Raw genomic sequence first — 14,448 nt, forward strand, 5'->3', positions numbered from 1 at the left:
CTTGAGGGACAAAGTAATTGCACATGGATTCTGTTTTATTTATCTTAACTTTCTTTGGCTGAAAGTTCAAAGTTAAGATATCAGCAAGGGGACTTCTCCTGAGAATTATGTTATGGGTGATTGTCCTTCCACTGTAACTTTACCTTATCCTCTTCCTTTGCATCTTTTGTTCTCATAATTCAAAATAAAAAATTATAAAAAAAAAATAATGGGAACAATCTCTGTTGGCGGGATGCGGTATGAAAGGCACTCTCATCCACTGCTCGTGGGAATGCCCCCTAGTCCAACCCCTATGGAGAACAGTCTGGAGAGTGCTCAAAGAACTCAGAATTGAGCTGTCATTTGACCCAGCAATTGCTCTCTTAGGTATATACCCCCAAGTTGGAAGGACATTCATTCCAAAGTACGTGTGCACCCAACTATTTATCACAGCACTCAGTATAATAGCCAAGTCTTGGAACCAACCTCGATGTCCAACAACAAATGAATGGATCATTAAGATGTGGTATCTATACACAATGGAATACTATATGGCAGTCAGAAATGATACAATCACAGACTTTGCAGCAACGTGGATGGACCTAGAACATATTATGTTAAATGAAGTAAGTCAGAAGATGAAAGATAAACACAGAATGATAGCACTATTCTGAAGCACCTAGAATATACACCTTATATACAACTAATACTCAACAATCAAATAACAGGGTTTAACAGGGTAGAAACTCCAAACACTGTAACAGTCAACATATACTCGGGAGTAGTGCCCAAAATACATGAAAAAGGGACAACACAAACTTGTGACTACACATTATACCACAAAGAAACCAGCAACAGCAGAAACAGCAGCATAGAGAGAACAGGTATGTAATCAGCCTTCTACTACAAAGGCTCATAATAATCCCTGAGGGATCTTATACAGGATCACAGGTAAAGAATACCATGGGAAATCACTGACTCCAATGGAAACATCTCATAACAATATGCTGTAATGCCTTAATCTAACTATATATATTTTTTTTCTTTTTTTTTTTTTTTTGTTTTTGGGCCATACCCAGCGGTGCTCAGGGGTTACTCCTGGCTGTCTGCTCAGAAATAGCTCCTGGCAGGCACGGAGGACCATATGGGACACCGGGATTCGAACCAGCCACCTTTGGTCCTGGATTGGCTGCTTGCAAGGCAAACGCTGGTGTGCTATCTCTCCGGGCCCTAATCTTACTATATTTAAAATAACCTCTCAGCTTCTCTGTCCACAGATGTTCTTGGATACAAAGGGTGGACAAATTAAGATGGCATCTAGGGGCTCAGTCACACCAGATACCATACCCAGCTTGCTCTACGAGAATGTCCCAAGAAAACCTTTTTTTTTTTTGGTTTTTCGGCCACACCTGTTGGATGCTCAGGGGTTACTCCTGGCTAAGAGCTCAGAAATTGCCCCTGGCTTGGGGGGACCATATGGGATGCTGGGGGATCAAACCGCGGTCCTTCCTTGGCTAGCACTTGCAAGGCAGACACCTTACCTCTAGTGCCATCTCGCTGGCCCCCCAAGAAAACTCTATAACATACACTTTATCTCTAGGTTATACCTTCTTTTAGGATTTGAAGCACGTGACCAGTCAGACCACCAAAGCAGCAACTGTGACCTACAGACTCATTCTACAGGCCCTACTCATCGAACACATTCAAGCAAACTAGCATTCCCTTCCCCTTTTCTCCTCTCTTACTACTTTCTTTTTTTCTTCTTTCTTTTTTTCTTCTCTTTCTTCTTTCTTTTCTTTTCTTTCTTTCTTCTTTCCTTCTTTCCTTCCTTCCTTCTTTCTTCTTCCTTCTCTTTCTTTCTTTCTTTCTTTCTTTCTTCCTTCCTTCCTTCCTTCCTTCCTTCCTTCCTTCCTTTCTTTCTTCTTTCCTTCTTTCCTTCCTTCCTTCTTTCTTCTTCCTTCTTCCTTCCTTTTTCTTTCTTTTTTTTTTTAATGTATTTTCTCTTTTCTTCTTTCTTGCCCCTTCCATATACTTTCCTCTTTCCCCTCTTTGGAAATCCGACTGTCCCTTTACCCCTCAATCCCATCCAGACCTCCCACCTTATTAAAACTCTTCCCCTCAGTTCTTAATCCATTAGGCATCAAGACTGACCTCCTACCCCAACAAACCACTACCCAGCACCTAAGCGAAGGGACACCCAGTCAAACCCACATCTTGTCTCCGGCAAGAAAAGGCAACCAACTCCCCTGCTGACTCATGCTGCGCGGCCCTCCCTACCAACTCCCCCTAACATGGACTGTTACTTGAAACTGGACTTAGCTCTAAAACTATCCCCAATACAAAAACTCTTCCAAGACCTCCCTGCCACAAATCTTTTGCCAATCTCAAGAAGGTCAGGGTGTGTGATGGAAAGGTGCCCAAGAACCCACACACCACAAGAAAATCTCAAAAGACAATGGGGAAACCTATACTTCCATCTTAAGTATAAGACCTGTAACCACCTCTTTACCTGCTTTTCTCCAAAAGTAAGGTAGTCTCTTGCATCACTTTGTTCCTTTAATTACTTTATTTCATTTTTTTAAATGTTTGTTCTACATATACATATGTGAGCACATATATTTTTATTCCTATTTTTATCTTTTTTGGGTGTGTGACCTATTTCTGTTTTCTTCTCTTTCTACCCCCAAATGCACTGAAAATATAATGTAGCACCATTTCTCCCTGCAAAGACACACTAAAAAAAGGGGAAATCTTACATATAAAAACGAGCTCTTATCTACTAGGGATAAGAACTCATACTTGTTTACAATACAGGGATATCTCCCACCTTGAAAATATGTCACGTGGACCCATCTTAGACCCCAGGTGATTAGACACTGTTGCAAGTCAGCCCCTGAAGAGGTTGACTGATGGAGGGATGGAGGATGAGGTCTTTCCCCTCCAGCTTGGAGCACGCGTCTGCCACCCTGTCCAGCCGACGGTTCTGAGTTGAAATGGTGGGTTAACAGCTCGAGACAGTCAGGCTTGTGGAAATATTAGCTTTATTCGGTGGACAAGACTGAAGTCCAAAGACTCAGCATAAGTTCCAGTCAAAAGCCTCTCGCCTTCCACAGACCCTTGTTTTTATCCCCCAGAATCAGGTACCACCCAATGGTGGGATCAGATACCACCCAATGGTGGAAGCAGAATCAGGTACCACCCTAGGGTGGGGGCAGAATGCCAGGTCACACCATAGGGTAGGGCACAATCACCGATCAGGGTAGGGTCAGTAACATAATAAACCCCTAAAATATTTACATACACAACAAGACACCATCCGTCCAGCCTTGAACCCTGGATCCTATACATAGAAACACCACAGTTCTTCACAACAGCTACAAGAAACAAATCCCATCCGAGACATCCTTAATACTGCTGGGCCACCAACAAGTGCCAGCTCTAATATGATATCCTGACAACGAGGAAAATGGGAACAACTTGACCTAAGAGTGGGTTATCCTACCTCACCAGCTAATGATAAGACAAATCAGAAGACTTGTCACCCTTTGGTCAGTCCAAAAGCCAAGATCGCGATTTACAGATGACTGGCTGCTAGAACCATAACCGGACTGTATGCATCCTGGGACCAATAAAAAGCCCTAGTCTAGGGTTTGAGCTACAACCTGCACAACAACCATGATCTCCACTTCCAATGGTCTGGGTCTTCTGGAAACACAATGAAAGACGCTATCCTAGGTTCTATCCTAGGATCAGCGCAAAGACCAAGACCACAAACCACAGAAGACGAATTAAAATGACACTGAGGGAACAGAACTTCTAGAACCACAAAGAAAGACTTCATCATAAGTCCTACTCCTGGACCTGTGCAGATACTGAGATATCTAGATACAGAGGTCTGATTTTATCACCCAGGACGGAGAAGTCTTCCAAACACCACGAAAGCACCAAAGGGAGAGTAAGTGAACCTGAATGGAGTCTATAGTTAATCCCATGACAATATACTCCAAGGGTGTAGAAACCCTGTATCTCTTAGGCCAAGAAAATTCCTTTCCAAATAACCCCAATATTTACTGTGTCTGTGCAGGAGGGGGAAAAAAGGGCAAAAAACACAAAATATTTTTTATTTTTATTTACCTATCTACTTTTTGTTGATTTCTTTGTTTTGGTGTGGTTATTGAAGTTGTTGTCTCCATTTATATATTTTTTTCTTCTTTTCTTTCTTTATGTGCTCTGCCATGTTATTTTTTTTTTTTTTATCTCAAGACCATGGCTTTTATATGGTGTTTATCTTTATTGTTGGAGTGATCAATGGATATTTTATTTGACACTTCTTTTTGTACTGTTGGGGTGTTTCACCTTCTTTTTCCCCTTCATCTCTCAAACCGATGATGAGAGCCTCTAGAAGGATTCCGCCCATTTTCGGCATATTTGATTTTTACCCCAGTTTATCACTTTTCTCTTCTTCAAACAAAACCACATAACTGGAACTATCCTCCCAGTTAGAGGAGGAAACAAGGGAGATACCAAGACCAAACAGGTGCAAGCCTACTAAGTAGTAAGCTAGGTACAGAGGGGACCACATATTCTAGCAGCCCCGGGGGTGAGGGAGGAGGATATGGGAGGTAGGACGAGAACGGAGGTGTAGGGAGGACAAATCGGTGATGGGAATCCCCCTGATTTTATGTAAATATGTACCTAAAATATTATTGTCAACAATAAGTAAGCCACTATGATCAAAATAAAAATTATATTAAAAATTACTAGGTCATGCAGTTGTATTGGAATATTTTAGGACAAATAATCACTGATGCAGATTCTGATCCCTTTAAAAAAGGAAATCCTTAAGAAAGTGGAAGCGCATATTGATGCTGCCTCTCGCAGTCAATCCAGAGCAAGCAGCCTTGCCGATCGCCCAGGCAATCTTTTGTTAAATGACTGCTCAAGTCCCATACATCCCTCTAAAGGTTTTTATCCTATCCTTGCTAATGCTCCTCCGGCAGATGAAACTCTTGATCCTCAATATGTTCAAATATTGGAGGATGAAGCTGCCTCCTATGATCACACCCTACTAGGGCAGCCCCTCCTCCCTACAATGAGGATTTGATCCCTAAACTCACCAAAAATATTTCCTGTCCACCGTCCAATATAGCTCTTGATCAGCAAGCTTGACTTGAGCTCATTTCTTTCTCAGCCTCTTTCCTCCTTTTTAGGTCAGATCCCGCTCGTGACCCACGAATTACTTCGTGATCCTCAGTCCACCCTGCGGGCAGGGTCCTAGGGGGTCGCAATTACTGATGCCAGAACTCAAAAAATGAATTTATCAACTACTGTTGCTGTGCCTATGCAAACAACAACTCAACTTCCACACACATCCCTTTTTATTGTATTTTTATCTCTTATCTTTTTTTTTCTAAAAAAGAGCTTACTAATTAAATCTTCTATTGCATTAATGACTTTATTTTTTCACAAATATACTTGCTACTGAGCTTTTCCTTCTTTTTTTTCCTACTCTTCCATTTTCCTTTTTAGTTTTTCTATTTTCTATTTTTTTTCAAAACTTTCCCCTACTTATCTTGAAACAAATTAAGATCAGTATGTCAACTATATGATGCATATTCTTTAAATAAAATTTATAAAATGTCCCTGTGACCCATTGTTATTCAAATGTATCTTGCTGCAGAAAGTGATCAGCATCCATCAAAAATCATAAAACATTCACTCTAGACTTAAAATAAAAATGACATATAACCTTCACTTTAAACACATTTGTGACTAACCAGTTATTTCTCATGTTATAAAGGCAATTTTTACTATCTGAACCATGCATCAACCATTTACTGCATTCAAAAATAAAAATTGAAAAAACATTAGGGTATAACAAATGTAAAGTGAAGTACGAAATTTTAAAACAAAACAGTTTTCATTTAGATTTAACAGAGAATGACCCTTTCTGCTTTTGCTGTGTAGTGAAGATTACAGATCACATTAAAATTTGCTTCGTTTTCTCATTTGCTACTTCTCCATTTCTATTCAACTGCTTTTGATCACACCATCAATGGTAGTTCATAAAACATTCTTTGCTTTCAACAAGATAGAGCAGCAACTTCATTTTTTTTTCTCTAGTTATTTCACATCATCCTGTCTCTACTGAGACCTCCACCTAGTTTTCTGTAGGCTTCTACTATTTTATCCTAAAATTCTTAGATGTTAAGTGGAACTCTTTCTCTAAAAGTGCACTGGTAAACTGTAGCATTTATAGAAAATCAAAGTGAGCAACTCAGCTAACTATGAGATAATAATATGACTGTTATAAAAAAAATTGTATGTGCATGTTAGAAACTGAAGGACGTCTACTGAGAAATTGCAAAAATTAAAAAATAATAAAACAGATATTCTCTGGGTATCGGCAGGTCCACTATCACTTGGGAAATATGTCATCACCCAAAACAGACATTCTAGTTCTCATACAAATACTGAAGGCTATTATTCAAGAAGCAAATTTCATGAGCCGGAGCAGTAGCACAGAGTGGTAAGGAGTCTGCCTTGCCCGCACTAGCCTAGGACAAGCTAGGTTCAATCCCCCAGCATCCCATATGGTCCCCAAGGAGCGATTTCTGAGAGCATAGCCAGGAGTAATCCCTGAGTGTCACCGGATGTGGCCCCCCCCAAAAAAGAAGCATATTTCAGGTATTTATGTACTAACTACTATAAGAATAATTGAAGTTACAAAGAGAAGACAGAGCCTCCACAATGCCAACTAGAGGTATTTCCATCAGCTCTATCTTTTTACTGGAATTTTTGCTAAAAAAGAATATTTAAAATTTTGTACCGTTAGGCTAAAAACAGAATCAAACAATCCTAATCATTTGAGTAAACATCAGTTATTCTGAATTTAATAAACTGTTTAATTTTATTTTCAGCTTGATGCATGATGTTCAGCCGTAAGTAATCTAGGAGGAGAGAAATGGCAATATAGTGGTACTGGAGAAATAAGAGAGGATAAAGAAAAATCAACATCTTTCAGAAGAATGGTTGACTGAGGTACAAAGTAGAAAGAAAATCTTCTGTAACATTTATTCTTCAATCATTTAACAAACTTCTGAATGCACTTAGATAGCAAGCAGAAATTAGGCTGCTAAAGAATAAAAACATTTCAGCTTTATACTGCTGGAAGGCAAATGTTTCATTCTTTGATATACAAGTGGGAAGTCAGGTGGAGGCATGGAAAAGAACCCAATGTAGCAATTTTACTCCTCACAATTGGCTGAAATAAGATCTGAATATAAAGCTCCTATATTTGCCCGATCTTGTGTAAAGTCAGTTCCTGCTGTCTGGCCATTTAGCTATTAAAAAATTAGAAAGAAGCAAGAGACTCTTTTTCCTTTAAACCAGACTATTTAAGTACTATCAACTAAGTGGCACTGCTACCTGGGCCAGGTAGCACAGTGAGTAGGACACTTACCTTGCACAGGCTGACACAGGTTTGACCCCTGACACCACATATGGTCCCAGAGCCTCACCAGGAATGCTCCCGAGTACAGAACCTGGAGGAAATCCTGAGCACAGCTAGTGTCCCCCATCAAACGAGACAAATACTATTTGTCTTGAATTATTTTGTAAGAATGATGCTATTACAAAGTCCTTACTCCCCTCTCCAATTTTGTGGCTGTGCTCAGGGGTTACTCCTGAAGCTGCGCTGAAGGATCACCCCTGGAAGGACTTGGGAACTCAGGGGAAAACTGGAAGTCAAACTCGGGGTATCTGTGTACAAGATAAGCATCCTACCTGCCATATTATCATGACTCCAGCCCAAATTACAAAAAGACTATCAACTTACCGTCGAAGGTGGAGAAAAGCTGTGTAACACTGTTTTCGGAATTCTTGGTACTGCTCACTCTGGGTACCCCCCATTCCTTCCACCATTTCTTTATTTAGCTTCATTGGAGGGGGAAGTGGCTTCGGATCCCGGCCCAAAATATATCCAAAGTCTATGTGGAAGAGTTTGCCTGGATGTTGATAAGAAACACATTTGTTTCCAGAATATTGTAAAAAAACTGGTTAACAGAACTCACTTGACTGGTGAAAACATAATCTCTTCAAAAGTATTAATTAGTTGATGATAAAGTCTATTAAGTTGTTTGACTCTTTAACCTCAGCTTTGGGAAGGGACTCTAGTATATTTTAGATTAACTCCTATTTACTCAGATGAAACAATGTTTCAAATCACCTAACAGTAATATTAATTAATAAAGTTAAACCTCTTGGGTAAGATAGATAATACAGGGGTTAAATTGTTTGTTCTGTATATGTCTAACTCCGATTTATCCCCAGCACATATGGTAACCAGAGCACTGCCAAGAGTGAACCCTGAGCACAGAGCCAGAAACAAACCCTGAATAAAATTGCTTATATCCCTAAAACCAATCCACAGCAAACAAAAGTAAGTCTACTTTTAGAACTCTAGAATCCATAATGGTCAAATCTTGGAAAAAATCTTAAGTTACTATCTTGCAGATTTCTTTTTTTTTTTTTCGTTTTTGGGCCACACCCAGTGACGTTCAGGGGTAACTCCTGGCTATGCACTCAGAAATCGCTCCTGGCCTGTGGAGCATAAGGGACGCTAGGGGATCGAACTGTGGTAGGGTACTGCTTGTGTCACTGCTCCGGCCCTACTAGCTTGTAGATTTCTTAAAGGTTAAGGTTAAGCAAATTGACCTTCATACCACAGACATGTCTTTCCAATATTCTTGTGATGAATCCTTTTTCCCATCCCTCATTACAACCCTGTCCAATATTCAAATCACACCATTGACTTCACCATCTGACTATTTTGAACTAATCTCTGTCATTCATTAGCTGGAGATGAGGAAACAGAACATTTGCATTTACCAAGAGCTGAGCACAGTTGCAGAGCCCATGAAGACAGGCTCCAGAGTAGTTATTCATCAGAATTCATAGATCAGGTATAAAAGAATGTGATCGACACATTCACATGGTAAAGATGTGAAGCACTGCACTATGGTGAAGATGTGATTCATCACAGAATTAATAAAGCAACTTTAGTTTGCAAGCAGAGCTAAAGCAGGCATATATTTTAACACAAAAGGCAGCCGTATGGATCCTGCAATTTAAGTTCCACCAAGGCAGAGCTCTTGTTTGTTCCATGAACTACCTTACCTGGAGTCTCAGAACAGTTTCCAGAATGACAGCACACATTCATTGTTGAATGAAGAAAGGAATCCACTAAAATAGCAATCAAAACCTTTCCTTTGGCAACCTGCCCACTCCTTTTGTATTTCATTAATACATCTCCTGAGGCCCTTTTCATTGTTTTTTGACTTTTTAATAAAATTCCTTATACCAAGCCTAAAATGTTTTGTCCAAATTGAAGTTGGTAACTGTCTAAAGAACTTTTTAAAAAGTGGGGGGAAGTGAGATAACAAGAAATTATGATTAGATATTGAGAACAAGGAAGCTATAGAGAATCGAAAGATAGCTCTGTCCCACCAAAAAACGGAAAATGAAACAAGCCATCCTAAGGCTAACCAAATCAGCAGAAATTTGATGACTAGTTATTAGCAAGACTCCTACCTAGACTAGTCCTATCAAAATAATAAGGTAACTATATATTAAAATTATTCACTTTTTTTTCTCTCTCTCATTCTAAACTCTTTTTGGCACTGTTTTTGAAGCTACATTTTGTGGTGCTTAGGGCTTAGTCCAGGCTCTGAGCTCAAGAATTGCTCCTACCAGGCTTAGGAGACAATATGTGGTGCTGAGGATCAAATCCTGGTTGGTGGCTTGTAAGGCAGGTGTCTTATTCACTATACTATTATTTCATCAGTCCTAGAACCATTAAGAGTATTATATTAAATAAAAAAAGAGTATTATATTATCATCAAAAATCTTTTCTGTCTTTGTTATAGTCCTGAATCCCCAAATTATGATCAGTCTGCAAGAGCATTATACTACATTGTATCTTTCCTTCTTTTCAAAAATTAATATGCCAACTTCTCTTGTAAAAGTACGAGGTACAACATTAGTTTTCTGCTTTATCATTTATAAGTTTGTTTGGTCATATGCTTACAATAGTGTTAACATTTGACTTTGATGTATACAATTAGCATACTTCACTTTCACCACCACCAAAGTGCCTAAACTTAACCTTTAAGAAATCCACCGAAGGGGCCGGGCAGTGGCGCTAGAGGTAAGGTGCCTGCCTTGCCTGCGCTAGCCTTGGACGGACCGCGGTTCGATCCCCCGGTGTCCCATATGGTCCCCCAAGCCGGGAGCGACTTCTGAGCGCATAGCCAGGAGTAACCCCTGAGCATCACTGGGTGTGGCCCAAAAACCAAAAAAAAAAAACAAACAAACAAACAAATCCACCGATGTAAATTTTAGCTCACCTCTGCATTCCTCCCCTACACCACTACCCTGTCAAAGACTTGATAATCTCAGTTTTATACTCTAAGCCCAAGGTTTGATACAGCCTGTTCCCTTGCTTTGTTTTGCTATGTACCATTGATGAGTGAGGTCATTTGACCGTTTCTAATTTATTTAGAATAAGACTCTCTTGTTCTATTCAAGTTTCAGGAAACTATAAGGTTTTCTTTTTTTTTTTTTAATAGCTATACAATATTCTACTGCCTTATATATAAGTATCACTCTTCTTATCCATTCACCTATTGTTGAACATGTGGGTCATTTCCATATTCTTCTAGCTACTATAAGCACTAAAAAAAATACAAGTACATGTATATTTTTACAAATTAACTTTTTGTGGGTATATGCCAAGAAGTGATATATCTGTGTCTTATGGAAGTTCTAGTCTTACTCTTGAGAATTCTCCAAATTATTTTCCATAGAGAAAGATCCAATCAACTTTCTCACCAATAATGATAGATACGGTTTTTCTTTTTTAATCCTAACTGGGTGTTTCCTTCCTGAACAAAACTGGCTGTTTCCAGTCTTTTTGACATATGTCATTATTGCTGATGTGAGACTACACCTCACTGCTATTTAATTTGCATGTCCTTAATTATAAACACCAAAGAACACTGTTTTATAAGCCTATAAGCCATCCATATGTTTCTTCTTAGAAGTGCTTGCTCATCTGCCTCTACTTTGGGTAGGGCTACTTAGAAATTTCTAATAACACTGTAGTACTGGGTATTTTCTTGTAGAAATGTAATAGTTATTAAAGTTTAAGATGTTTGTCTTCATTTCCATGAACAACTATAATAAAGTTAACGAAGTTTGGATCATTTGAATGCTACCTTAAACTGTTCTGTGGTTTCAGTATTTTGTTTTGTTATTGGATTGGTATCAACAGTAAGAAGATTTTCAATGCTGGAAGCTAATACTAACAAAACCAGTATTAATTATATCTTAAAATCACATGATAGCGTCTTAAATAGAGGCTATGCAGCAGTAAGGAATCAAGAAGTAAAATAATTTTTACAAAGGATATAGACCTATGAACTCAAACTTAAACTGCCAATTGTAATGTAAGCCTACTGCAAATAATGATTTGTTTCAATGTTACTTCATCTATTACAGTTAAATTAAATTTTCTGACTTTCCAAACTGTTTGTCTTTTATATTTAATAGCAAAGACAATATTGAATTTTACAGTGAGTATATTTAAGATTATAAAGTGTATTATGGCTGATAAGGGGTTTCATTTCGAATTAAAAGATACTGGTATATTACTCACAATTGAAAAACACCTTTTCAGAATCTTAAAATGGTCTCCAGGGGTTTCTAAGTACAATGAAATAAATTTGATGTCTGAAATTTATAAGCCTTCAAGTTTCCAAAAGTCCCATGATTCTAAAGCTTTAGAATAAAAATATAATCATGACCATACTCACTGAAAAAGCACAATCTCCAAAATTTTAAAGTTCAAAAGGGATAAATAGCATTATGAGATTTGGCAATTTCTATAGTCAACTTGTATGGAAGATTTCATCATTTTCATTTCAACTGAATGGATATACTGTGTGTATTTTATTTTCTGCTAAAAACGAATTGGGGGGGGGGTGGTGGCGGCACAACCAGCTCTGTAATTATTCCTGGCTCTGTGCTCAGAAATCACTTCTGGCAGACTTGAGGAACCATAGATGATGCTGGATGCAGAACCTGAGTTGGCTGCATGCAAGGCAAAGTGAATGTTCTACTTGCTGTGCTATCACTCCAGACCTTCAAAATGAACTTGTAACTCATTGATTTACAGGTATGCTCACTATGTTTTTACTTAAAATAATAAATGCTGTTTTATTAACAATAGGCTCCCTAATTATAATCTTGATTATTTTGATATTATGATTATATTATATATGATGCACTTGAACTAATTAATTTACCAATCTCTTATTCAAAGCCATCACCAATATATCATGTTAACCTAGTATCAATGGTATCACCCACTGTACCTGTTTTATTTGATAAGATCTATGCTTTTAATATAAAGCCTTGCTCCACTTCATTTCATTACAGGCACTACTGAAATTCCAAAGTCAGCTATGGATCACTGCTTGCAAATAAAATGTGTATTTCTTTCTTATAAGAAAATCCTCAAAGAACAGAATTACAGCGTAATTATAATGCATGAAAGATATCATATCTAACAATGAAGCCATTATTATACTCTACAAGTTTAAAGAGTCATGTATTTCGAAAAGCGGCTATTAATGTTTTAAGAAAATTCATCTTATACATACCAAAAGGAATGTTACAATTAAAGTTAATACCTGTAAGTGAAACTTGTAAAGATTTAAAAAATGCACTCCAGGAAATTAAAAAGAGGAAGTTCAAGAAATTCAGGGGGAGTATGATCTGATTCAAGTCTCTGACCTTAGTCAAGCAGTAGTGTATACAAAACAAATGGAATATTGATATAATTACTACTTTGTCTTTGACATAAAATAATAGAAGTGACAAAGTTTACTCTTATTGTTTAAGTGATCCAAACTTTTATCTAAAACTGCTGTCAAAGATCCAGCGATTTTTTTTTTTATTTTTGTTGGTCTTGCTGGTTTGGGAGCCCAACAGTATTAAGGGCTGGTACTGACTTAGTGCTCAGGGATCACTCCTGGGGGTGCTCAGGATAACATAGAGTGACAAGCACTGAACACTGGTAGGCCACATGCCGGCCAACTGCCTTAACTCTTACCTTACGTCTCTGGCCCCAAATATCCATAGTCCTTCAGTTGAAGAGAATACTGCTAAATTTAACAGCATTTCCTAATGTCCAACTTATCTAATATTTAAATGTGAACAACCTCATTATTGTGCTCATTCTGCTTCCATGCTTTTGATTAGTTCCCCTTTCCTTACTCAACTCTTCCATTCTTCCCCTAAATTAAATCTAATGCTTTATTAAGTCAGATGTTAAAAAGGTTTGTAGGGGGCCGGCGAGGTGGCGCTAGAGGTAAGGTACCTGCCTTGCAAGCGCTAGCCAAGGAAAGATCGCGACCGCGGTTCGATCCCCCGGCGTCCCATATGGTTCCCCCCCAAGCCAGGGGCAATTTCTGAGCGCTTAGCCAGGAGTAACCCCTGAGCATCAAACGGGTGTGGCCCGAAAACCAAAAAAAAAAAAAAAAAAAAGGTTTGTAGAAAGTAAAGGAAACCCATACATAGTAACTATTAATTTTGCTTTAGTAAGTTATTCTTCATTAAAAAAAGCATGTTAAAAACACTGGCAAATTGTATACTTTAAAATCAACACTCTAAAAAAGGTTTTTAATTTCAAATGTAAAATATACCAATAAACTTTACTTAAATAAATCTCTTTGGGGGTCTTTAATAATTTTTAAGAGCTTAATAATAGCTATCCTGAGGCCAAACAGCTCTGAATTGTTCACTGAAATATATTGTAAATATTTGAAATATATTATATATATATAAAATATATATATATATTATATATATATATATGCCACAACGTTTGATGCTCAGGGGTTACTCCTGGCTAAGTGCTCAGAAATTGCCCCTGGCTTGGGGGACCATATGGGGCGCCGGGGGATCGAACCGTGGTCCTTCCACGGTCCTTCCTTGGCTAGCGCTTGCAAGGCAGACACCTTACCTCTAGCGCCACCTCGCGGGCCCCATTCACTGAAATTTTTAACCCTGTAAGAATTACTGATTCTCTGATAGACATAAAAACATAGAAAAAAGTTTTCTAAAACATTAATATTTAACAAATAAATGGTTATAGGTACAATGATTATTTTCTGGTGATAAACCAAACAACACTATAATAAATAAGCTAACCCTTAAGAAATTTTTGTTAATCACCAAAATTCTATCATGTTGTAATATGTGAATATATTATATTTATTTATAAACCACCAGAAGAAACTCTCCTTTTGTTTATACATCTGGAAGAGAAAAAAATCTGAGACAGAGAATGATTTACCCAGAGTCATCCAGTAAATGGAAGTACAGTGTAACCCCCCAAAGTCTGAC

The 14,448-nt window shown here is 38.1% G+C and overlaps 1 protein-coding gene across 1 annotated transcript in view; it reads right to left on the reverse strand.

Moving 5' to 3' along the window:
* LOC126001931 (phosphatidylinositol 3-kinase catalytic subunit type 3) overlaps positions 1–14,448 on the reverse strand; it is a 160,840-nt gene that overhangs the window by 28,757 nt on the left and 117,635 nt on the right. The window contains exon 22 of the mRNA XM_049769125.1: positions 7,817–7,985. Within this exon, the coding sequence (XP_049625082.1) occupies positions 7,817–7,985 (169 nt within the window). The remainder of the gene's footprint in view (positions 1–7,816; positions 7,986–14,448) is intronic.

This window comes from Suncus etruscus, chromosome 2, assembly GCF_024139225.1.
Source record: "Suncus etruscus isolate mSunEtr1 chromosome 2, mSunEtr1.pri.cur, whole genome shotgun sequence".
NCBI classification, from domain to species: Eukaryota; Metazoa; Chordata; class Mammalia; order Eulipotyphla; family Soricidae; genus Suncus; species Suncus etruscus.